General features: G+C 45.3%; 1 protein-coding gene across 3 annotated transcripts in view; it reads left to right on the top strand.

Moving 5' to 3' along the window:
• The window catches only part of LOC142296961 (immunoglobulin superfamily member 1-like), a 164908-nt gene that overhangs the window by 17226 nt on the left and 121807 nt on the right, over positions 1–25875 (top strand). For all 3 annotated transcript variants that reach the window (XM_075341148.1, XM_075341139.1, XM_075341131.1), the window contains exon 3: positions 14763–14798. In XM_075341148.1, the coding sequence (XP_075197263.1) occupies positions 14763–14798 (36 nt within the window). The remainder of the gene's footprint in view (positions 1–14762; positions 14799–25875) is intronic.

The raw sequence follows: 25875 nt of genomic DNA, 5'->3' as shown, positions 1-25875 counted from the left end.
ACTCCACCCGATCAGCTGCTATATGCACAGGCTGTGGAGAGGTAGGAACAACATGATCAGGAAGGTTACCCAGCATCAATGAATGAATGTGGCAGAGGTGGAGCATGCACCCCACCACTATATTTAACATATGACTACAATAGCCTCATTTTCTGGGTTTCCCAACTCCAATCTCAGGATCTCCAACAGACAGCAAGTTGTCCTCTATTCTGCAGATAGGGGACAACTTGTGATTGCTCACAAAAATTGAGTGTAATTCCTTGTAAAAACCCCTAAGCTCCCTTGATCCTGATACATTTTTTAGTTATACACTGCATTGTTCCATTGCAGAAATATTTACATTAATTACTTTTGGATCGCAGTAGGTGAAATCTCTGCTTGTAGTCCATCTTGGCAATTTATACTTTCTTCTAGGGGTATTTTCTTTCAGCTCTTCTCAGATAGGCAGCTTCTTAGACTGTTAAGAAAATCACAAGATCGATAGACATGTAAATTATATGCAAATGATATGGAAACAACATTTTATACTTTTTTAGGATTGAGTATGATTTATTTGATATCTTAGGAAGACATCTAGATGTGGAGAATAGAGTGTATAATAGGGTGACACCCTATGAAGGGAGAGTGTGTAAGTGCTGGTTATGCTCACCTGTGTATGAATGAAGAAAAACAGCTGCTGCTGCCCCATGTCTGGTGGGTGAATCCTCCAGGAAATATTTGATCCAGTTGGATAAAAACATGCTAGGTGGGCTGCCCTGCTGTAGTAAATGGATTCTTCAACAATGATACTAATAGTGTTTTTTATTCACAACGTGTTTCAATGCCATATGGGAGCCTTTATCAAGTGAAAAAAAACAAATGTGCAAAGCATGACAACAGATGGGTTTTTAAAGGACCAAAATGGATGTCAATTAATTATGGGAACAGCCACAGAGATGTTCCAATAGGAAAACAAAGTGGTTGAGGGACAACTGGCAATTGAGGATTGAATAAAGTTTTTTTAAAAAAATGCATAGTTGATAAAACACAAATTGTTAAATATGTGTGGAGGTGAAACCGGATTAAAACCCAGGAAAGGTCCATGAACAGGAGCCAAACAAAAAATATTTAACAGAGGAGCCACCTAAAGAGATGATGGAAAACAAAGAAAAATCTAGACATGAACTCTAAAAATGGGGTTGACGAGAAAGGAGTGAAATTATAGGAAAGCTGGAGAGATGGGATAAGAGCCCAGGATGGGAGCCAGAAAGAGAACATTACCCAGAGGGGCCACCTATGGAGATGAGCTTACAGCGATAGAATGCATGGTTATGTGCAGTTACACTGAAAATGGGAAATAACTAACAGAAGAGTGAAAAAATAAAAAAAAAGTGAAGAAATTGTCAACAAAAAATGATTTGCTAGTTGGTGAGATTTAATAGAAAGGAATGGTCTATTTTCCACAGTTGTATACATTCTACACCAGAAGAGGGGGATGGGGGAACAAAACACATGGGGATAAAAACTGCATAAATACTACCAGAAACTTGTGATTAGAGATGACTGAATTTGAGGTTCGGTTTTTTAACCTAACACCAAAATAAAAAAAAAGAATTCGGGTTTGGAGTTCGGATGCTTTATGTGCGAACTCCACTCATGCGAGCATCACTGTGCTCGGGTACGCTCGGTGCTCAGCCCAGTGCGAGTCACTTGCAGTATTTGAACGGTTCACACTGGGGGTATCAACAGGGTGATCACATGTAGTGTGTAACAAAAAAAAGTTTGAAAAATCCTGCCCACCTTCCTACGGAAGTGATCTGTTTATGGCTGGCTGTATGTATGGACAAATACTCAAACTGCCAATCAGTGTTTTCAAACCGGGCTCAGGCCAAGTTTGAACCAGTGGAGGTTACGTTCGATAGCTGCTAGTGAACCAAACCTCCAAAGGTTTTCTCATCTCTGGACATGAAAAATTAAACAATATTAACAATAAGTTGATTAAAATCAAGGAAAAGTAAAAGAGGGACTTTCAAGAATACATAAATTGGACACCTGACCATGTATCTATTGATTACTTAGGATAAAACCTATAGGGATATATGGAGTTAAAAAATGGGGCTAATGATACAAATGTATATTAATATATGAATCAAAAGAGTAAAAACACATAAGAGAGGAAATTTGTGGCCTTTGGTGTTACTGCACAGAGATTAAATATTGAGTATATATAAATAGAATAATTAAATGAAGTAAATTAAAAATCTAAATAATTGAATGGCACCCATAGGGCTTACGGGTGCTGATCCTGTACATCCAATAGATTTATTTTCTCTTCAAGGGTTCCATAGGTTTGGGAATTAAAGGGAAATTGAATCAATTGCTATGATGGAAATACCTTCTACAAAATTGGTCCGTTGTGAATTTAACCTTCTGTGTGTTGTGTCTGTGTAGTCTTGCCCACCTATTGCAGGCCACACTAGCATGCTATAAGGTATATAGGAATATAATGAAGCGAGACTGATATTCATATTCTAGTCAATTGAAAACACTTCACCTGTATGGTTAGAAGTTGGGTGTTATTTTTTAAGTTTTTTTATCAAAAGAATTTTCTTGCGAAACATTTAAAACTCTCATATTTATGTGAAAGCTTATTAATGCTTATACCCCTGGGGTTAGAATGTTTCAGGCAGCTGGGGGCTAGGATGTTTCTCAATGTAAGAAGGTAACAAAATGACAGAACAGATCTTTAACAAGACTATGCCAATGTCTGTGCATCGAGTTACAAATAGACTGATGTGCCGAATTAAAAGAAGTAATGAAATTACAATTACAATTATCACCTGCATTAACCTGTGGGGCAGTTCTGGGTAGAATACATTACATTTTTGATAAATTGTTTGCTTTCTAATAAGCGTGCTTTAGAAGCCCTTTGGGCTATTTGTTTATGATTCGAGCCACTTTTTATAGTGATGGCCAGATGGATGTAACTATTGGCATCTACTTCTTTAAAAAACTTTTATTAGTCACACATTGCCCCTGGTAAGAGACTTAATATCTAAAAAGTTAGTAAAATCTTTCTGTATTATAGTAGTAAAAGAAATCCCCCAATCATTGGAATTAAGATTAGATAAAAAGCATGACATCACTTGTGGGTCCCCTTTCCAAATAATAAAAAGATCATCTATAAACCTTCTGACAGAATAATGTTGGCAACATATCCTAAATTGTATATACATTTCTCTTCAAAAGCACCCATAAATTTGGTTGCATAGCTTAGAGCTACCCTTGTCTCCCATTGCTGTGCCACATTTTTGATGATGATAATTATTTTGGAACTTAAAAAAAATATTATGTAAAATGAAATCCGAACCTTCCAGAATAAAAGCTTTGTGTGGTTCCCTTAGCCTTCCACTTCCATAAAAATGGATGAATGCAATATAAAGGAAAGTACTGTCTGATATTAGTGTATAGTGAGGAGACAATAAGTGTAATACATAAATATGAATCTTCCCAAGTCATGCTCTGTAAAGTCCTAATCTGAGGGGCAGTGACTTGCGAGGCTTTTAACTGTCAAGGAAACAGGATAAATAACTTGTGATCCTATCCCAGATATAATTGGTCATCCTAGAGGGTTTTCAAGGGATTTACCGTATGTATCTTTGGAAGGTGGTACATGAACGGTATATTCAGATCATTAATTGTCATAAACACTTTTTTCTTTCTTATTTAAAACACTCTGTTCAAAAGCTTTGGAAATGAGTTGGGGATATTTGGCATACATGGGTGGAAATTAATCATCATATTTCATCTCATAGTGCTCTGAGCTAGCTAGGATATTGAAAGCTTTTTTAATATAGTCATCTCAATCCTGAGGTTATTCTTAAGGGACTGAATCTTCATTTTTTTTTTGCTTTGTGAGATTGTTCTTATGTCTACACTTTTGATGTTTTTAAAATCCTCAAGTACCACCTCTATGTCATGCTTCAGAATTCAAATGTTGTGTGATTTGCTTCTTTCTCCTCTGGGCCACAGTGGATTCTGCTTCTTTCCATGTTCTTATCTGTTGTCCTTGTTTGACTCCTCTTCAGACAACAGATGTTTTCATTTGTTGATTTAGTCTTCCCTTTCACCTTTTGGATGTGACTATATGAACCTTCCACTGGCTGATCGGATTTCTGCCAGTCAGATGGAGATCAGCTAGTTTATTTATCTCTGCTGTTTCTTCCATTAGTCCTACTCCTTTCTGCTTTCTTTAGCTAGGAAATAGAAGGCATTTCTTTCTAGAAGTTGTACTTCACGTTTCCACTTTGCTTTTGTGGTTTCATATTTTTTCACTCTGGCATTCTTTCTATCTCTGCACGCCTTCCTTATTCAGGATTTTAGTGCTTTTCCCCATTCTCCCAGTTTCTTAGGAGGTACGAGGAAAATTTGATGAACGATTAGGAAGCCAGGTCCATGTTGTCATATCCTAGTCCTGTGGTAGGGGTTATTCTAACCTGTGTAGAAGCCACTAGTGACTGCGCAGCTAGGAACCGGTTGGGTCACACGTGTTTATTCCTGGATAAGCTCTAGGTTCCTGTTTCAGTTATTATGAGTGGCTAACACTTTAAACATGTATTTACAAAATGACCATGACTTTCAAACAGATAAAAATTTGACCTGAGTTGAACATCAATGTGAAAATATGTAAATGAAGCATCTTGTTGAGGTGATTTATTTTTATTGATAGAAAAGTGCCTTTTCAAAGTTCATTTTCTAATAAATGTATGAAGGTCAAGGAAAAGGTTGAAATAATCCATTATATTGGTGGAACAGAGAGAAAGCCCTTTGGACAGTACTGCTATTTCAGCGGTGCTCAGATAATAATGAGATAAATTAAATATATTGTTTGCTGGAGGGCTACTTTTTATATTTTGGTTTGATTGCTAGATATTTTTACTTTTTTTATTGTTTATGGTGTAACTGAGTCATGTTTGTAGGTCATCTTGTTTGCACGTGCTTTTTCAGCTTTGCCCATACATTTTCAATAGAATTGAGATCAAGGCTTTGTGATGGCTTCTCCAAAACATTGACATTGCTATCCTTATACCACTTTGTAAGCAGTTTGGCAGCATGCTTCAGGTCATTGTCCATTTTTAAGACCCATTTCAGCCCAAGCTTTAAGTTCTTGGCTGATGTCTTGAGATGTTGCTTCAGTATTGCTACATAATCTTCTTTCCTCATAATGCCATCTATTTTGTTAAGGGCACCAATCCCTCCTGCAGCAAAACAACCCTACAAAATTATGCTGTTACCCCTGTGTTTCACAGTTGGGATAGTGTTCTTAGGCTTCAAAGCTTCTTCCGTTTTTCCTCCAAAAGTAACGATGGTCATTATGGCCACTTAGTTCAATTTTATATTGGTCAGACCACAGGACGTGTCTCCAAAAATTAAGGTCTTTGTCCCTGTGTGCATTTGCAAACATTAATCTGGCTTTTTTATATTTCTTTTGGAGTAATTGCTTCATCCAGGCAGTGTGGCCTTTCAGCCCATGTTGATACAGTACTCATTTCACTGTGGATAATGACACATTCTTACCAGCTTCCGCCAGCATCTTCACAAGGTCTTTTACTTTTGTTCTTGGGTTGATATGCACATGTCTGACCAAAGCATGTTCATCTCTGGTATGCAGAACCCATCTCCTTCTTGAGTGGTATGATGGCTGGACATTCCCATCTTGCTTTTACTTGCATGTAATTGTTTGTATAGATGAACAAGGCACCTTCAGGTATTTGGAAATTGCACCCAAAGATGAACCAGACTTGTGCAAGTGCACAACTCTCTTCCTGAGATCTTGGCTGATATCCTTTGACTTTCCCATGATGCTACAAAAAAAAGCAGTGTGTTTCAAGTGTGCATTAAAATACATCCACAGATGTGTCTCTAATTAACTCAGATGTTGCCAATAAACCTATCAGAAGCTTCTAAAGACATGAAATCATCATATGGGCTGTCCCATATTGTTTAAAGGTACAGTACTCTTAGGGGTACTTTGCACACTACGACATCGTAAGCCGATTGCAGCGATGCCGAGCATGATAGTCCCCGCCCCCGTCGCACATGCGATATCTTGTGATAGCTGCCATAGCGAACATTATCGCTACGGCAGCTTCACATGCACTTACCTGCCCTGCGACGTCGCTCTGGCCGGCAACCCGCCTCCTTCCTAAGGAGGCGGGTCATGCGGCGTCACACGGCAGGTGGCCAATAGAAGCAGAGGGGCGGAGATGAGCGGGACATAAACATCCTGCCCACCTCCTTCCTTCCTCATTGCAGCTGGGACACAGGTAAGGAGATGCTCCTCGCTCCTGCGGCTTCATACACAGCGATGTGTGCTGAGGAACAACATCGTACCTGTCGCTGCAGCGCCATTATGTAAATGCACGACACTACACCGATCATACAATTTCGACACTTTTGCGCTCATTAATCATAGTAAAAATGATTCACATACTCCGATGTCGACAATGACGCCCGATGAGCGTCACTTTCGATTTGACCCCACCGACATCACAGCTGCGATGTCGTAGTGTGCAAAGTACCCCTTAGTGTATGTAAACTTTTGATTTTGCAGAAAGTAATGAAAAAGCGTTAAAACATTCTCTCTCTCTCATTATTCTGTCATTTGGCAAATATAAATAATTCTGGTTCCTAATTTACCTAAAACAGGAAAGGTTTATTCTTATTTTATGTCAGATAGTGATAAAACCATGCATGTGTCTTTTTAGATAATGTATGTATACTTCAGGTGTCAACTGTATGTCTACACTCCAGGTATATACAGTGCCTACAAGTAGTATTCAACCCCCTGCAGATTTAGCAGGTTTACACATTCGGAATTAACTTGGCATTGTGACATTTGGACTGTAGATCAGCCTGGAAGTGTGAAATGCAGCAAAGAAGAATGTTATTTATTTTTTTATTTTTTTTTTTTTTAAATTGTGAAAAGTTTATTCAGAGGGTCATTTATTATTCAACCCCTCAAACCACAAGAATTCTGTTTGGTTCCCCTAAAGTAATAAGAAGTATTTCAGGCACAAAGAACAATGAGCTTCACATGTTTGGATTAATTATCTCTTTTTCCAGCCTTTTCTGACTAATTAAGACCCTCCCCAAACTTGTGAACAGCACTCATACTTGGTCAACATGGGAAAGACAAAGGAGCATTCCAAGTCCATCAGAGACAAGATCGTGGAGGATCACAAGGCTGGCAAGGGGTACAAAACCCTTTCCAAGGAGTTGGGCCTACCTGTCTCCACTGTTGGGAGCATCATCCGAAAGTAGAAGGCTTATGGAACTACTGTTAGCCTTCCACGGCCTGGACAGCCTTTAAAAGTTTCCACCCGTGCCGAGGCCAGGCTTGTCCGACGAGTCAAGGCTAACCCAAGGACAACAAGGAAGGAGCTCTGGGAAGATCTCATGGCAGTGGGGACATTGGTTTCAGTCAATACCATAAGTAACGTACTCCACCGCAATGGTCTCCGTTCCAGACGAGCCCGTAAGGTACCTTTACTTTCAAAGCGTCATGTCAAGGCTCGTCTACAGTTTGCTCAGGATCACTTGGAGGACTCTGAGACAGACTGGTTCAAGGTTCTCTGGTCTGATGAGACCAAGATCGAGATCTTTGGTGCCAACCACACACGTGACGTTTGGAGACTGGATGGCACTGCATACGACCCCAAGAATACCATCCCTACAGTCAAGCATGGTGGTGGCAGCATCATGCTGTGGGGCTGTTTCTCAGCCAAGGGGCCTGGCCATCTGGTCCGCATCCATGGGAAGATGGATAGCACGGCCTACCTGGAGATTTTGGCCAAGAACCTCCGCTCCTCCATCAAGGATCTTAAGATGGGTCGTCATTTCATCTTCAAACAAGACAACGACCCAAAGCACACAGCCAAGAAAACCAAGGCCTGGTTCAAGAGGGAAAAATCAAGGTGTTGCAGTGGCCTATTCAGTCTCCTGACCTTAACCCAATTGAAAACTTGTGGAAGGAGCTCAAGATTAAAGTCCACATGAGACACCCAAAGAACCTAGATAACTTGGAGAAGATCTGCATGGAGGAGTGGGCCAAGATAACTCCAGAGACCTGTGCCGGCCTGATCAGGTCTTATAAAAGACAATTATTAGCTGTAATTGCAAACAAGGGTAAACCTAGGGGTTGAATAATAATTGACCCACACTTTTATGTTGAAAATTTATTAAAATTTAACTGAGCAACATAACTTGTTGGTTTGTAAGATTTATGCATCTGTTAATAAATCCTGCTCTTGTTTGAAGTTTGCAGGCTCTAACTTATTTGCATCTTATCAAACCTGCTAAATCTGCAGGGGGTTGAATACTACTTGTAGGCACTGTATGTCCCCCATCATGAGCCCATCTAGGTATATATGACTCCCGTTATGCTGCACACAAAAAAATAAACAATTCTACTCACCTTTCATCCACTCCATCGGCACACAGCATCTTCTTCTGATGCCCGCAATTGACTTCAGTATGTAAGCGGGGCAGCGCATAATGTTACTGCCATGCACCCCAGGTTACAGGCCGCCATCAGTTGCTGGCTAATCCAAAGCAAATATTTACTGCCCTCCACAGTTATAGGCATGGGGAGCAGTGAATATTCATTTTCTTTAATAGACAAAACACATTATCACTCCAGTCACTGCAGTAAGTCTGCTATTAAACAAAATTATTATTCACTGCTCCCCATGCCCATAATACTGCCCCCTTCTTGGCACCAGTTTCAGTGCAGTTTAAAGATAGGCAGGATTATGGGCCTGGAGAGCACTGAATATTAATTCTCTTTAATAGTGGGCACATATGTTTTCCCCAGCCGCCGACTTCCTACAGCGGCGATGCTGCTCCTTCCTCCTGTGATCCAATCCACCATCTCCACCTCACCCGCCACAGTGAGCCAGGCAAATCTAGATTATAAGACATACCCCCCACTTTCTTGCATATTTGGAGGGGAAAAAGTGCATCTTGTAGTACTAAAAAAATACATTTCATTATTTTATTTATACAACCCCTGGCAATAATTATTGACTCACCTGGCTCTGAGAATGTTCATTCCGTTGTTTACTTTTGTTTAAAAAAAGATCACAGACATGGCACAAAACTAAAGTGATTTCAAATGGCAACTTTCTGGCTTTAAGAAACACTAAAAAAAATCATGAAAACATAATATGCTAGCCAGTAACGGTTACTTTTCAAGACCAAACAGGGGGAAAAATTATGGAATCACTCAATTATGAGTGAAAAATTATGGAATCATGAAAAACAAACAATCAAAAGAACACTTCAATATATACCTAGTATTTTGTTGCACCACCTCTGGCTTTTATAACAGCTTGCAGTCTCTGAGGCATGGACTTAATCAGTGACAAACAGTTCTCATCATCAATCTGCTGCACCTTTCTCTAATTGCTGTTGCCAGATCAGCTTTGCAGGTTGGAGCCTTGTCATGGACCATTTTCTTCAACTTCCACCAAAGATTTTCAATTGGATTGAAATCCGGACTATTTGCAGGCCATGACACTGACCTTATAAGTCTTCTGTCAAGGAATGTTTTCACATTTTTTGCTCTATGGTAGGATGTAGAGATGAGCAAGCAGTAAAATGCTCGGGTGCTCGATGCTTGGGTCGAGCATTTTGAAATGCTCTGGTGCTCGACCCGAGCACCGAGCCCAGTGTTAGCCTATGGGAAACTCGAGCATTTTTCCCCGGCGGTTTTTCAGAAAGCTCAAAAATGTCACAAATATATAACAGTGCTTAAATGACATGGGAGCAGCATGGGGAAGACCCCTGTAAGCATTTCTGACTCCCATGTCACTGCTGTGAGCAATGTTGTCTGAGTATTAGGGGGAGGAAGAATCCTGTGTTTCTCCTCCCGTGTGACATGTGTGACATGCACTTTCGTTTAGCAGTGTATGTGCGGCAGCTTCTCTCTGCCTGTACATTCGCTGCTAAGCGAAACCAAAAGTGAACAGTAGAAGAAAAAAATAATATCATATTCACCTGTCTGCAGACTCATGGGACACATCCGATCGCTCCAGGACCTGCCGGTGATCAGCTGATGCAGCCACCTGACAGCATCAGCTGATCATATAAGTCCAGTGGTGAGGCTGGCTTTTTACCGCCCAGCCAGTTTAAACGATCAGCTGATGCGTTCAGGTGACCACATCAGCTGATTACCGGCCGGTCCTGGAGCGATCGGACAGGAGTCTACACAGAGGAGTATAGTTGTGTTTTTTTTCTCCTGATGTATCAGCTGATTGTGTAAACGGATTTTAAACAATCAGCTGATGTGTCATCTGATTCAGGTCCTTGAACCTGATACATCATCTAATCGGTTTGCCTTCTGGCAAACCGATCAGATGATATTGGATCCGGATTGGACATTGCGGGACCCTCAATCCAGAACTACGGCAGAGGGGGGTTCTTTAGTTCAATAAAGATGGAGTCACTAATTGTGTTGTGTTTTATTTCTAATAAAAATATTTTTCTCTCTGTTGTGTTTTTTTATCTTTACTAGAAATTCATAGTGGTCGTGTCTAATATTGGTGTGACACCATGAATTTCGGGCTTAGGGCCAGATGATAATACACAGCTAGCCCTAACCCCATTATTACCCAGCGAGCCATCCGGCACCAGGGCCACTGGGAGAGTTGGATACAGGGCCAAAAGATGGCGCTTCTTTGAACGCACCATTTTTGGCATGGCTGCAGACTGCAATTCGCAGCAGGGGGCCCAGAAAGCTTGGGCCAATGTGCGCTGTGGATTCCAATCTCACGCTGCCTAGTTGTACCTGGCTGGACACAAAAATTGGGCGAAGCTCACATTGTTTTTTTTTTTTAATTATTTCATGAAATTCATAAAATCATAATAAAAAAAAAGGGCTTCCCTTTTTTTTTTGTTCCCAGCTGGGTACAAATAGTCAGCTGGGGGTTGGGGGCAGCCTGTACCTGCCTGCTGTATCTGGCTGGCATACAAAAATATGGCAAAGCCCATGTCAATTTATTTTTTTTTCTAAATCATTAAAAAATAAAAGAAAAAACCCAAACACAAAACCCTAACCCAAGGGTTAGGGGTAAAAAAAAATGCGTGGACTACCGCTGCATTTTCTATTGCTAGCTAAGGGTAACTCAAGCAGTTATTGGCTGTTAACCTCCACTGCTTGGTGTTATCTTCACTGGCAATAGATAATCCAGGGAAGCCCTTTCTTAAGTTTTTTTCCAAAAAACTAAAAAAGGTGACGTGGGCTTCGCCATATTTTTGTAAGCTAGCCAGGTACAGCAGGCAGGAACGGGCTGCCCCCAACCCCCAGCTGCCTATTTGAACCCAGCTGGAAACCAAAAATATAGGGAAGCCCTTTTTTTTAATTATTTCATGAATTTCATGAAATAAGTAAAAAAAAATGACGTGGGCTTCGCCCAATTTTTGTGTCCAGCAAGGTACAACTCATGCATCTCTGCTATATCACACAGCACAGGGAGGAAGAACGCTGCTCTTCCCCGTGCTGTGTAATCTAGAGAGGCTGCGGTGGTTTGGTAGGCGGTGACGTTACCGTTGCCACCGTTGCCATAGTAATCTACTGAGCGGGTTACTACATTAACGGTGATCTCCAATCAGCTGATTCCCAGAGCCGCTGAATAGTGACACTGGTAAACAGGGAGTGAACTCCAGCGGCTCCTGCAGAAGCCGATGCATAGCAGTTCTGGTAATCAGGTGATCGGAGATCACTGATGCTATAGTAACCTGCTTGGTAAGTTACTATGGCAACGGTGACAGCGGTGACGTTACGTCTCTTAGTACCTACACAATCTAAGACACACGCTATCTGTCCCTACCTCAGCAGCACCTCCCCCTACACTAGCTGACTGTGGATCACACTGCCGAGCACAGCGCCGTCAGGTGTCATATAGAGCTGATGACACTGTGCGGCCAGCCAATCATTGTAATGCCCCAACCAACATGGATTACAGTGTGTGACAGCCAATCCCTGCATGTGGGCTGACTCTGTAAAGAGTGCAAACATGCAGGGAGGTGGAGCCGAGCATCTGCCCGAGCATCTCGCCGGTACTCGGAGCTCGCCGAGTTTACCGAACACTGTAAGCAGCGAGCATGTATTATCATCTTGATGAAATAATTTATCATCCTTAAAAATCCTTTCAATTGATGAAATAAGATAAGTGTTCAAAATTTCAATGTAAACTCGGGCATTTATTGAAGATGTAATGACAGTCATTGCACCAGTGCCTTTACCTGACATGCAGCCCCCATATCATCAATGACTGTGGAAATGTATGTGTTCTCTTCAGGCACCTTTTTATTGTTTAGCTTTTCTCTATGTAATTCCCATTTCCTTTAGGTGGTTTCTTACAGTTTGGTCACAGACATTGACTCCATTTTCCTCCCATTTGTTCCTTATTTGTTTTGTTGTGCATTTCCTGTTTTGCAGACATATTGCTTAAAGTTTCCTGTCTTGACGCTTTGATGTCTTCCTTGGTCTACCAGTATGTTTGCTTTTAAGAACCTTCCCATGTTGTTTGTATTTGGTCCAGATTTTAGACACAGCTGACTGAACAACCAACATTTTTTGTAACATTGCGTGATGATTTACCCTGATTTACCCTCTTTTAAGAGTTTGATAATCCTCTCCTTTGTTTCAATTGATATCTCTCGTGTTGGAGCCATGGTTCATGTCAGTCCACTGACAGCTCTCCAAGGTGTAATCACTCCTTTTTAGATGCACACTAATGAGCAGATCTTATTTGATGCAGGTGTTAATTTTGGGAATGAAAATTTACAGAAGTGATTTACATAATTTTTTCCTCATAATTGAGTGATTCCATAATTTTTCCCCCCTGTTTGGTCTTGAAAATTAACCATTACTGGCTAGCACATTATGTTTTCATGATTTGTTTTAGTGTTTAGTTTAGAAAGTTGCCATTTCAAATGACTTTAGTTTTGTGCTATGTCTGTGATCTGCTTTTTTAAACAAAAGTAAACAACTGAATGAACAACCTCAGAGCCAGGAGAGTCCATATTTTTTGCCAGGGGTTATATATAGACAATCTCTGTACAGAAACAAAAAGGACCTCAAATGCCCTTTCTTATGTGTTTTTTTTTCCTTTTGATTGTTATTTTAATATACTGTACATTTGCATCATTAGGCACAATTTTTAACACCGTATATTTCAATATGTTTTATCCTAAGTAATTGATTTACTGTATACATGGTCAGGTATCCAATTTATGTATTCTTGAAAGTTTCTCTTTTAATGTTCCTTGATTATTATTATCCCCATGTGTTTTGTTCCCCCACATTTCTCTTACAGTTTAAAATGCATGCAGTTGTACAAAATAGACCATTCCTTCCAATTATACCTCACCCACTGGCAAATCCTATTTTTGACAATTTCTTCATATTTTTTTTCACTTTTGTTTTTTTTTCCATTTCCAGTTTCACAGCACTTTACCATGCATGCTATTGGTTTAAGTGTAGAATTCCAATTTTTCCCTAATTTAATCTCCCATCATTTATTAATACCTTACTATATACAGTATATGTATGCTTTTCACCTTTTTTTTTTTTTCCTTGCTACTTCAGCTCATCTTCTTAGGTGACTCTGTTCTCTTTCTGGCTCCCATTCATTGGCCCCTCCTGAGTTCTTATCCCACCTCTCCTGCACTCCTATCATTGCACTACTTTCTCTTCAACCCTCTATTTAGAGTTTATCATTTAGTTCTATAATTTTCTTTTTTTCACACGCAGAGCAATTTTGAGCTCCATAGGGTTCCAATGGTAGAAATGTCAAATGACCCCTCTCTGGGACTTCTAGTGTTAATGAAACAGTTAGGCGGGCTTTGCACGTTGTGACATCGCAAGCCGATGCTGCGATGTCGCACGCGATAGTCCCCGCCCCCGTTGCAGGTACGATATCGTGTGATAGCTGGCGTAGCGAAAATTATCGCTACGCCAGCTTCACATGCACTCACCTGCCCTGCGACCGTCGCTCTGGCCGGCGACCCGCCTCCTTCCTAAGGGGGCGGGTCGTGTGGCGTCAGAGCGACGTCACGCGGCAGGCGGCCAATAGCGGCGGAGGGGCGGAGATGAGCAGGATGTAAACATCCCTCCCACCTCCGTCCTTCCGCATTGGCGGCCGGGACACAGGTAGTTGATGTTCCTCGCTCCTGCGGCTTCATACACAGCGATGTGTGCTGCCGCAGGAACGAGGAACAACATCGTACCTGTCGCGGCACCGGCATTATGGAAATGTCGGTGATTGCAACGATGATACGATAATGACGCTTTTGCGCTCGTTCATCATATCATCTAGCATTTACACAGTACGATGTCGAAAGTGACGCCAGATGTGCGTCACTTTCGATTTGACCCCACCGACATCGCACGTACGATGTTGCAACGTGCAAAGCCGCCCTTAGTGAGCGTGGGGATGGTTGGGGAATAGAGGAGGCAGAAGGAAGTCTTTTGACACTCCAGAGCACTTAAGCCTCAATTGCATATGAATTACAAGAGCACTTTTTCAGAGAGTAACTGATTATTTAAGTAAAGTTATGGACGAGAAACAAGGAAGAAATGAATGACATTATATGTCAGTGAGTAACATGACCACATTAACAGTTTGTGGTGGGGTGATTGGTCTAACAGGTGCCCTTTAATCATTTTTATATGAATATTTACTCAAAGTTACATCTTCATAAATTCTCTTTTACAGTGTTTTTTATTCGGAACACGGCTATGGCACAAACAGGTAAAAGGAATATTAATGAAAATGTATTACAGGAAATTGAAAATTGTCTTTATACGTATAATTAACATAGAAATGGGTCAGCTGTACAATATATAAGCAGTATTACCATCTCTTAAAAATAGAAGTTTAAATTATTTATACATTATGTGCTTTGGTACTAATTCTAAACACTATACTATAGCTTTTAATAGCTAAAATAATATACATATACACAGGTCATACTTTTTTCTTTTTAAGTCATCCACTACCACTTCCTTTTGTGTTTAGGGATCTTACAACAGACTATACTAGTTGTGTAATGAGGTTAAAGGGAATCTATCAGTAGAATCCATACTCCTAAGCCATCTATATGGACATGCAGGTCATAGAAAGTGATCAAATGCTATCTACAATCCAATGAATCCGATGAATGGCTCCCAAAGTCCACATTATCTCCTATATGCAAATAATTAATCTGCCTCAAAGGTCATTTCAACTCATTTGCATATAAGAAAAGAAGGGAATTTTGTTACTTACCGTAAATTCCTTTTCTTCTAGCTCTTATTGGGAGACCCAGACGATTGAGACCCAGACGATTGGGTGTATAGCACTGCCTCCGGAGGCCACACAAAGCAATTACACTAAAAAGTGTAAGGCCCCTCCCCTTCTGGCTATACACCCCCAGTGGGATCACTGGCTCACCAGTTTTAGTGCAAAAGCAAGAAGGAGGAAAGCCAATAACTGGTTTAAACAAATTCTCTCCGAGTAACATCGGAGAACTGAAAACCGTTCACATGAACAACATGTGTACCCGCAAACAAACCAAAAATCACGAAGGACAACAGGGCGGGTGCTGGGTCTCCCAATAAGAGCTAGAAGAAAAGGAATTTACGGTAAGTAACAAAATTCCCTTCTTCTTCGGCGCTCTATTGGGAGACCCAGACGATTGGGACGTCCAAAAGCTGTCCCTGGGTGGGTAAAGAAATACCTCATGTTAGAGCTGCAAGACAGCCCTCCCCTACGGGGAGGCAACTGCCGCCTGCAGGACTCTTCTACCTAGGCTGGCGTCCTCTGAAGCATAGGTATGCACCTGATAATGTTTGGTGAAAGTGTGCAGACTCGACCAGGTAGCTGCCTGGCACACCTGTTGAGCCGTAGCCTGGTGTCGTAATGCCCAGGATGCACCCACGGCTCTGGTAGAATGGGCCTTCAGCCCTGATGGAACCGGAAGCCCAGCAGAACGGTAGGCTTCAAGAATTGGTTCTTTGATCCATCGAGCCAGGGTGGCCTTAGAAGCCTGCGACCCTTTGCGCTTACCAGCGACAAGGACAAAGAGTGCATCCGAACGGCGCAAGGGCGCCGTGCGGGAAATGTAGATTCTGAGTGCTCTCACCAGATCTAACAAATGTAAATCCTTCTCATACCGATGAACTGCATGAGGACAAAACGAAGGCAAAGAGATATCCTGATTAAGATGAAAAGAGGATACCACCTTCGGGAGAAACTCCTGAATGGGGCGCAGCACAACCTTGTCCTGGTGGAAGACCAGGAAGGGAGCCTTGGATGATAGTGCTGCCAGCTCAGACACTCTCCGAAGAGATGTGATCGCTACCAGAAAAGCCACTTTCTGTGATAGTCTAGAAAGTGAAACCTCCCTCAGAGGCTCGAAGGGCGGCTTCTGGAGGGCAACTAGTACCCTGTTCAGATCCCATGGATCTAACGGCCGCTCGTACGGGGGTACGATATGGCAAACCCCCTGTAGGAACGTGCGCACCTTAGGAAGGCGTGCCAAACGCCTCTGAAAAAAGACGGATAGCGCCGAGACCTGACCTTTAAGGGAGCCGAGCGACAAACCTTTTTCTAACCCAGATTGCAGGAAAGAAAGAAAGGTAGGCAATGCAAATGGCCAGGGAGACACTCCCTGAGCAGAGGACCAGGATAAGAATATCCTCCACGTTCTGTGGTAGATCTTAGCGGACGTGGGCTTCCTAGCCTGTCTCATGGTGGCAACGACCCCTTGGGACAATCCTGAAGACGCTAGGATCCAGGACTCAATGGCCACACAGTCAGGTTCAGGGCCGCAGAATTCCGATGGAAAAACGGCCCTTGGGACAGTAAGTCTGGTCGGTCTGGGAGTGCCCACGGTTGGCCGACCGTGAGCTGCCACAGATCCGGATACCACGCCCTCCTCGGCCAGTCTGGGGCGACAAGTATGACGCGGCTGCAATCGGATCTGATCTTGCGTAGCACTCTGGGCAAGAGTGCCAGAGGTGGAAACACATAAGGGAGCCGGAACTGCGACCAATCTTGCACTAGGGCGTCTGCCGCCAGCGCTCTTTGATCGCGAGACCGTGCCATGAAGGTTGGGACCTTGTTGTTGTGCCGTGACGCCATTAGGTCGACGTCCGGCACCCCCCAGCGGCGACAGATTTCCTGAAACACGTCTGGGTGAAGGGACCATTCCCCTGCGTCCATGCCCTGGCGACTGAGGAAGTCTGCTTCCCAGTTTTCTACGCCGGGGATGTGAACTGCGGATATGGTGGAGGCTGTGGCTTCCACCCACATCAGAATCCGCCGGACTTCCTGGAAGGCTTGCCGACTGCGTGTCCCCCCTTGGTGGTTGATGTATGCCACCGCTGTGGAGTTGTCCGACTGAATTCGGATCTGCCTTCCTTCCAGCCACTGCTGGAAGGCTAGTAGGGCAAGATACACTGCTCTGATTTCCAGAACATTGATCTGAAGGGTGGACTCCTGCTGAGTCCACGTACCCTGAGCCCTGTGGTGGAGAAAGACTGCTCCCCACCCTGACAGACTCGCGTCTGTCGTGACCACCGCCCAAGACGGTGGTAGGAAGGATCTTCCCTGTGATAATGAGGTGGGAAGAAGCCACCACTGCAGAGAGTCCTTGGCCGTCTGGGAAAGGGAGACTTTCCTGTCCAGGGATGTTGACTTCCCGTCCCATTGGCGGAGAATGTCCCATTGAAGTGGACGCAGATGAAACTGCGCAAACGGAACCGCCTCTATTGCCGCCACCATCTTCCCGAGGAAGTGCATGAGGCGTCTCAAGGAGTGCGACTGACTTTGAAGGAGAGCCTGCACCCCAGTTTGTAGAGACCGCTGCTTGTCCAGCGGAAGCTTCACTATCGCTGAGAGAGTATGAAACTCCATGCCAAGATACGTTAGTGATTGGGTCGGTGACAGATTTGACTTTGGGAAGTTGATGATCCACCCGAACGCCTGGAGAGTCTCCAGTGCAACATTCAGGCTGAGTTGGCATGCCTCTTGAGAGGGTGCCTTGACCAGTAGATCGTCCAAGTAAGGGATCACAGAGTGTCCGTGAGAGTGCAAGACTGCTACCACTGCCGCCATGATCTTGGTGAACACCCGAGGGGCTGTCGCCAGACCAAATGGCAGAGCTACGAACTGAAGATGGTCGTCTCCTATCACGAAGCGTAGAAAGCGTTGGTGCTCTGTAGCAATCGGCACGTGGAGATAAGCATCTTTGATGTCTATTGATGCTAGGAAATCTCCTTGAGACATTGAGGCAATGACTGAGCGGAGGGATTCCATCCGGAACCGCCTGGCGTTCACATGCTTGTTGAGCAGTTTTAGGTCCAGAACAGGACGGAAGGAGCCGTCCTTTTTTGGAACCACAAAGAGATTGGAGTAAAATCCTCGCCCCCGTTCCTGAGGGGGGACCGGGATCACGACTCCTTCTGCTCTTAGAGAGTCCACCGCCTGCAGCAGGGCATCTGCTCGGTTGGGGTGTGGGGAGGTTCTGAAGAACCGAAGTGGAGGCCGAGAACTGAACTCGATTCTGTACCCGCGAGACAAAATGTCTGTTACCCACCGGTCTTTGACCTGTGACAGCCAAATGTCGCAAAAGCGGGAGAGCCTGCCACCGACCGAGGATGCGGAGGGAGGAGGCCGAAAGTCATGAGGTAGCCGCTTTGGAAGCGGTTCCTCCATTTGCTTTCCTGGGGCGTGAGTGAGCCCGCCAGGAATCTGAGCTCCCTTGTTCTTTCTGAGTCCTTTTGGACGAGGAGAATTGGGCCTTGCCCGAGCCTCGAAAGGACCGAAACCTCGACTGCCACTTTTTCTGTTGAGGTTTACTTGCTCTGGGCTGTGGTAAGGAAGAGTCCTTACCCTTGGACTGTTTTATGATTTCAGCCAATGGCTCACCAAACAGTCTGTCTCTAGATAATGGCAAGCTGGTTAAGCATTTTTTGGAACCAGCATCTGCTTTCCAGTCCTTTAACCACAAGGCTCTGCGCAAAACCACAGAATTGGCGGACGCCATAGCGGTACGGCTCGTAGATTCTAGGACAGCATTGATAGCATAGGTCGCAAACGCAGACATTTGCGAAGTTAGGGACGCCACCTGCGGTACTGCTGGATGTATGATAGCATCCACCTGTGCTAAACCAGCTGAAATAGCTTGGAGTGCCCACACGGCCGCGAATGCTGGAGCAAACGACGCGCCGATAGCTTCATAGACAGATTTCAACCAAAGGTCCATCTGTCTGTCGTTGGCATCTTTAAGTGAAGCGCCATCCTCTACTGCGACTATGGATCTAGCCGCAAGCTTGGAAATTGGGGGATCCACCTTTGGACACTGGGTCCAGCGTTTGGCCACCTCAGAGGGAAAAGGATAACGGGTATCCTTAGAACGTTTAGAGAAACGCTTGTCTGGATGAGCGTCGTGTTTCTGGATCGATTCTCTGAAGTCAGAGTGGTCCAAAAAAGCACTTAATTTACACTTGGGATACAGGAAATGGAACTTCTCCTGCTGTGCAGCTGCCTCCTCTGCAGAAGGGGCTGGGGTAGAAATATCCAACAGTCTATTAATTGCCGATATAAGGTCATTAACCATGGCGTCACCATCAGGGGCATCCAGATTGAGAGGGGCCTCAGGATTAGAATCCTGATCACCGTCCTCAGTCTCATCACAGAGAGACTCTTCTCGCTGAGACCCTGAGCAGTGTGATGACGTGGAGGGTCTTTCCCAGCGAGCTCGCTTAGGCTGCCTGGGACTGTCATCTGAGTCAGAGACTTCAGCCTGTGATGCTTGAGACCCCCTTGGAGCACGGATTAGTTCCAACTGAGGGGGACCGGAGAGCATAGACACAGCAGTGTCCATGGTCTGAGTAACTGGCCTGGACTGCAAGGTCTCCAGGATTTTTGTCATAGTCACAGACATTTTATCAGCAAAAACTGCAAAGTCTGTCCCCGTCACCGGGGCAGGGTTCACAGGCGACTCTGCCTGGGCTACCACCACAATAGGCTCTGGCTGACGAAGTGCCACTGGGACTGAACATTGCACACAATGAGAGTCGTTGGAGCCTGCTGGTAGATTAGCCCCACATGCAGTACAAACAGTGTACACAGCCCGTGCCTTGGCACCTTTGCGTTTTGCGGATGACATGTTGCTGCCTCCTCAGAGCAGTACAGGGTGTCCAGCCAAGAAGCGACCTTACAGTGCAACTATATATATATATATGGTACCAAGAAAAAAGTACACTAATATAACACTGAGGCACTAGTGGGGCCAGCACTAAAGTGCAGCTTACCGCCCGCTTAGGAGCGGGTGTGTGGGCGCCGAAATCCCTTTAGTCTGGGTCTCCCAGAGCCTGCTGCCTTTCCCCAGCCAGACCGCATGTGTAATGGCTGCCGGCGTCCTTGTGGAGAGGGGGGGCGGGCCCTGGGCGTATACAGACGAAGAGCGGGAAGCCTGCTTCCCACTGTGCCTAGTGAGAGGGCTGGAGCATGTAAATAAAGCTCCAGCCCTCGGCGCTGCCTATTGAGCAGCGTCTCTCCCCTACCCTGATTGACAGGGTGGGGGCGGGAACGAAGCGGCGCTAGGCCGCAGAAGCCGGGGGCTAAAGTTAGAAGCGCCGCCGCCGTAAAAGCGCGGTCGGCGCAAAGCCCCCGGCGCACCACAAGTCGCAGCTGCGCCGCCGCTCCAGGAGCGGTCGGCGCAGTAGTTCCCAACATGTAACGTCACTCAGCAAAGCTGCAGTGACCTAACCCCAGCGCTACTGTCCCCGGCGCACTATAACGCTCAGCAAGCCTTGAGAGTGTCCGTGCCTGCCGGGGACACAGAGTACCTGAAAGTTGCAGGGCCTTGTCCCTGAACGGCACTCCCGCTCCAAATCCAGCAGGTTCTCTGGGTCTGTGGATGGAGCCCGGCCCCAGGGCTTGGGGGCCGGCAAGATCCCACTTCCACAGAGCCCTCCAGGGGATGTGGAAGGAAAACAGCATGTGGGCTCCAGCCTCTGTACCAGCAATAGGTACCTCAACCTTACAAGCACCACCGCGGGTGAGAAGGGAGCATGCTGGGGGCCCCATATGGGCCCTCTTTTCTTCCATCCGATATAGCCAGCAGCTACTGCTGACTACAAACAGTGGAGCTATGCGTGGATGTCTGACCTCCTTCGCACAAAGCAGAAAACTGGTGAGCCAGTGATCCCACTGGGGGTGTATAGCCAGAAGGGGAGGGGCCTTACACTTTTTAGTGTAATTGCTTTGTGTGGCCTCCGGAGGCAGTGCTATACACCCAATCGTCTGGGTCTCAATCGTCTGGGTCTCCCAATAGAGCGCCGAAGAAACATGGATATGTTGGGAACTATTCACTGGGTTTCAGTTTTCAAGGTATCATTTGATTTAAATATTTTATGACCTAAATACCCATATAGACAGCTTAGAACGGTTGATCCTATTGATAGATGCCTGTTAATCCAGAAATTGGAAAATTCCAAGACAGTAACAATAATGGTAATCAGATAATTCCTGATATCATTTGCAACCTATAAAAAGACTCTTGAATCATGAATTTCAGTATTCAAAAATAGACATTTATTTTTACAAAAGTGCTTGTGCCGACAATAATGTTAAGTTCATTATACATAGGATCATAAATATGGAATATGGGGAGGGATGTAAGGCCACACTAAAGGGGTAGTGCAACACAGGTGGCAGCTACAAAAACTTGGACCATAAGTTAAATCTAAATTAATGCCTTATATATATAAATAGGCATATTTTAGAGGCACAGGGACTGCCAACATTCGGGCATAATGCACATACTCTTAGATCTTATGGGGCACTACTATTGCTAGTGTATCAAACAGAAGTGCTCTCCGTAGCCTCAAGGGTTAAGAAGGGAGCACATATCACATGTATATATTGTCAAGTGGTCAGCATGGTATTAGAAGTCTCCACATAGCTAGCCCCTATTCACAGCATTGCCCCATTAGCAAGTCACTTTACCTGTAGCCATTAATGAAAGGTATAGGTCCTATGTAGCGCCTCTGATTGCACTTGCCCCAACCTCGACGCGCGTTTCACCGCACTGCTGGTTTCAGCAGGTTTCATACCTCCTGATTAGTGATGAGCGAGTACTAAAAAGCTCGGGTGCTCGAAGCTCGGGCCGAGCCTCCCAAGATACTCGTGTACTCGGGCCGAGCAACGAGCCCAATGTTATCCTATGGGAGACCCGAGTATTTTTGTGAAATGACCCCCCGGCAGCATGTAGAAACCCTAAAAATGTCACAAAAGTCTCAGAAGAGTGCTCAAATGACATGGCAACAGCATGGGGAAGACCCCTTGAAGCATTTATCACTCAAAAGTCACAGCTGTGAACAATTTTGTCCGCGTTTCACGCCATTTTTACGGACTCACCAGAAAACCTTCCAAAATGACCCCAAAATGATTTTTCATGGCAGAAATGTTAAGGGCACATACCCAATAGTGAGATAGAGCTGGTGTATGTTACTTTTTGAGATTAATACATGAAAGATTTTATGTGAAAACATTGTGTGGCACTCCGATGTCCCTGAGAAGAGACGTACATGAAGGCCTCTTGAGTCTAATGTGCCCATTTTGAGGAAGTGAGTCTTTGTAGTATTTTCCTTTGCCAGGGCAGTCCAAAATTGTGAGGTTCACCAATGCCCCTGCATACAGACGTGCATGATGGCCTGTAAACCTGAAGTGCCCATTGTAAGGAAGTGGGTCTATTGTAGTATAGCCCTTAGGCAGGGCAGCCAAAAATTGGGAGGCTCCACGTTGTCCCTGGATAGAGACGTGCATGATGGCCTGTAAACCTGAAGTGCCCATTGTAAGGAAGTGGGTCTATTGTAGTATAGCCCTTAGGCAGGGCAGCCAAAAATTGGGAGGCTCCACATTGTCCCTGGGTAGAGACGTGCATGAGGGCCTCAAAACATTAAGTGTCCATTGTCAGGAAGTGGGTGTATTATAGTATAGCCCTTAGGCAGGGCAGCCAAAAATTGGGAGGCTCCACATTGTCCCTGGGTAGAGACGTGCATGAGGGCCTCAAAACATTAAGTGTCCATTGTCAGGAAGTGGGTGTATTATAGTATAGCCCTTAGGCAGGGCAGCCAAAAATTGGGAGGCTCCACATTGTCCCTGGGTAGAGACGTGCATGAGGGCCTCAAAACATTAAGTGTCCATTGTCAGGAAGTGGGTGTATTATAGTATAGCCCTTAGGCAGGGCAGCCAAAAATTGGGAGGCTCCACGTTGTCCCTGGGTAGAGACGTGCATGAGGGCCTCAAAACATTGTTCCCATTGCAAAGGAGCGGGTCTCCTGTCGTTGTAATGTCCATTCTGCAAAGAATGGGCGAAAAAATTTACCACTGGGGGTATACCTGAAACAAAGGCCTAAGTATTGCAATTTGTAACGGTCATCATCATGGTGGCGCATGAGGAGAAGGAGGAGCAGTCCAGCGATTATCCAAAGTCCAGAAGTGTGTACCCATGGGTGAGTGGAGGTACATGGCAAACTTTAAATTCCGCTCTCATTTGCTGGTGGTGTGGTGAAGTCTGGCCCAATCCAACCCTTGTTCATCTTGATCAGAGTCAGCCTGTCAGCATTTTCAGTTGACAGGCGGGTGCGTTTATCTGTAATGATTCCACCTGCGGCACTAAAAACACGCTCTGACAAAACGCTAGCAGCAGGGCAGGCCAGGACTTCCAAGGCGTAGAGAGCCAATTCATGCCACGTGTCCAGCTTGGATACCCAATAATTGTAAGGCACAGAGGAATGTCGGAGTACAGTTGTTCGATCTGCAAGGTACTCCTTCAGCATGTGGGCAAACTTAGGATTTCTTGTGGCACTACCCCGCACCTCAGGGGCTGTGGTACGTGAGGGGCTGAGAAAACTGTCCCACATCTTAAAGACTGTTCCCCTACCTCTGGCGGATTGGACTTGTGCCTCTCTCGGCTGTACGCCTCGGTTGTCCACTGATTCCTGACCTATGCCGCTAGCGTTTTGTGAGGGGAATGCTTTGCCTACTTCCGTGACTATGGCCTTCCGGAACTGCTGCATTTTGGTTGACCTCTCCTCCACGGGAATAAGAGACAAAAAGTTCTCCTTGTAGCGTGGGTCTAACAGTGTTACCAACCAGTAATGATTGTCGGCCAAGATGTTCTTAACGCGAGGGTCACGAGACAGGCAGCTTACCATAAAGTCAGCCATGTGCGCCAGACTCTTAACAGCCAGGACTTCAGTAGCCTGACCAACAAGATGACTGAACATGCTGTCCTCCTCCTCCTCCTCCTCCTCCTCCTCCTCATCTACCCTGTCCTCTGGCCAGCCACGCTGAACCGAGGATATGACTGGTGTGCATGTCATATCCTCAATTTGGCCGGAGAGTTGCTCCATGTCTTCATCCTCCTCCTCGTCATAGTCCTCCACTGCACGTTGTGATGAGACGAGGCTGGGCTGTGTGTTATCACCCACACCCACTACTGTTTCTTGCTGCAACTCATCGCGCTCCGCCTGCAATGCATCATGTTTGTTTTTCAGCAGAGACCGTTTTAGAAGGCAGAGTAGCGGTATGGTGACGCTAATAATGGCGTCATCACCACTCACCATCTTGGTGGAGTCCTCAAAGTTTTGGAGGATGGTACATAGGTCTGACATCCATCTCCACTCCTCAGGTGTTATGTGTGGAGTTTGACCCATTTCCCGACGGCTTAGGTGATGCAGGTACTCAACAACTGCCCTCTTCTGCTCACATATCCTGACCAACATGTGCAGAGTTGAATTCCAACGCGTGGGGACATCACACACCAGTCTGTGAGCCGGAAGATGCAAACGGCGCTGAAAGCCGGCAAGGCCGGCTGAAGCAGTAGGTGACTTTCGAAAATGTGCAGACAGGCGGCGAACTTTTACCAGCAGATCAGACAGCTCTGGGTATGACTTTAGAAACCGCTGAACCACGAGGTTGAGCACATGGGCCACGCATGGAACATGTGTCAGCTGGCCTCGCCTCAAAGCCGCCACCAGGTTCCGGCCATTGTCACACACGACCTTTCATGGCTTTAGGTTCAGAGGTGTGAGCCAGTGATCTGCCTGCTGTTTCAGAGCTGTCCACAGCTCTTCTGCATTGTGGGGTTTGTCACCTATGCAGATTAGCTTCAGCACAGCCTGTTGCCGCTTCGCCGAGGCAGTGCTGCAGTGCTTCCAGCTTGTGACTGGTGTGGAGGGTACAGTGGATGAGGATGCGCAGGAGGAGGAGGAGGCTGAAGAGCATGACATTCCGGAGCTGTAGAGTGTGGGTGAAACACTGACTGAGGTAGGGCCTGCAAACCTTGGTGTGGGAAGGACGTGTTCCGTCCCTCGCTCAGACTGGGTCCCAGCTTCCACAATATTAACCCAGTGTGCCGTCAACGAGATGTAGCGGCCTTGCCCACAAGCACTTGTCCACGTGTCTGTGGTTAGGTGGACCTTGGGTGAAACAGCGTTGTTCAGGGCACGTGTGATGTTTTGTGACACGTGGTTATGCAACGCGGGGACGGCACACCGGGAGAAATAGTGGCGGCTGGGGACCGAGTAACGTGGGACAGCTGCCGCCATCAGGTCACGGAATGCTTCTGTCTCCACCAGCCTAAAAGGCAACATTTCCAGCGCAAGCAGTCGCGAAATGTTAGCATTTAGAACTGTGGCATGTGGGGTGTTGGCAGTGTATTTGCGCCTGCGTTCAAAGGTTTGCTGAATGGATAACTGAACGCTGCGCTGGGACAAGGACGTGCTTGATGATGGTGTTCTTTCTGCGTAGGCAACTGCAGGTGCAGGAG

The sequence above is a fragment of the Anomaloglossus baeobatrachus genome, chromosome 1 (assembly GCF_048569485.1).
Source record: "Anomaloglossus baeobatrachus isolate aAnoBae1 chromosome 1, aAnoBae1.hap1, whole genome shotgun sequence".
In the NCBI taxonomy this organism is placed as follows: Eukaryota; Metazoa; Chordata; class Amphibia; order Anura; family Aromobatidae; genus Anomaloglossus; species Anomaloglossus baeobatrachus.
This window is presented reverse-complemented; position numbering and strand designations above follow the sequence as displayed.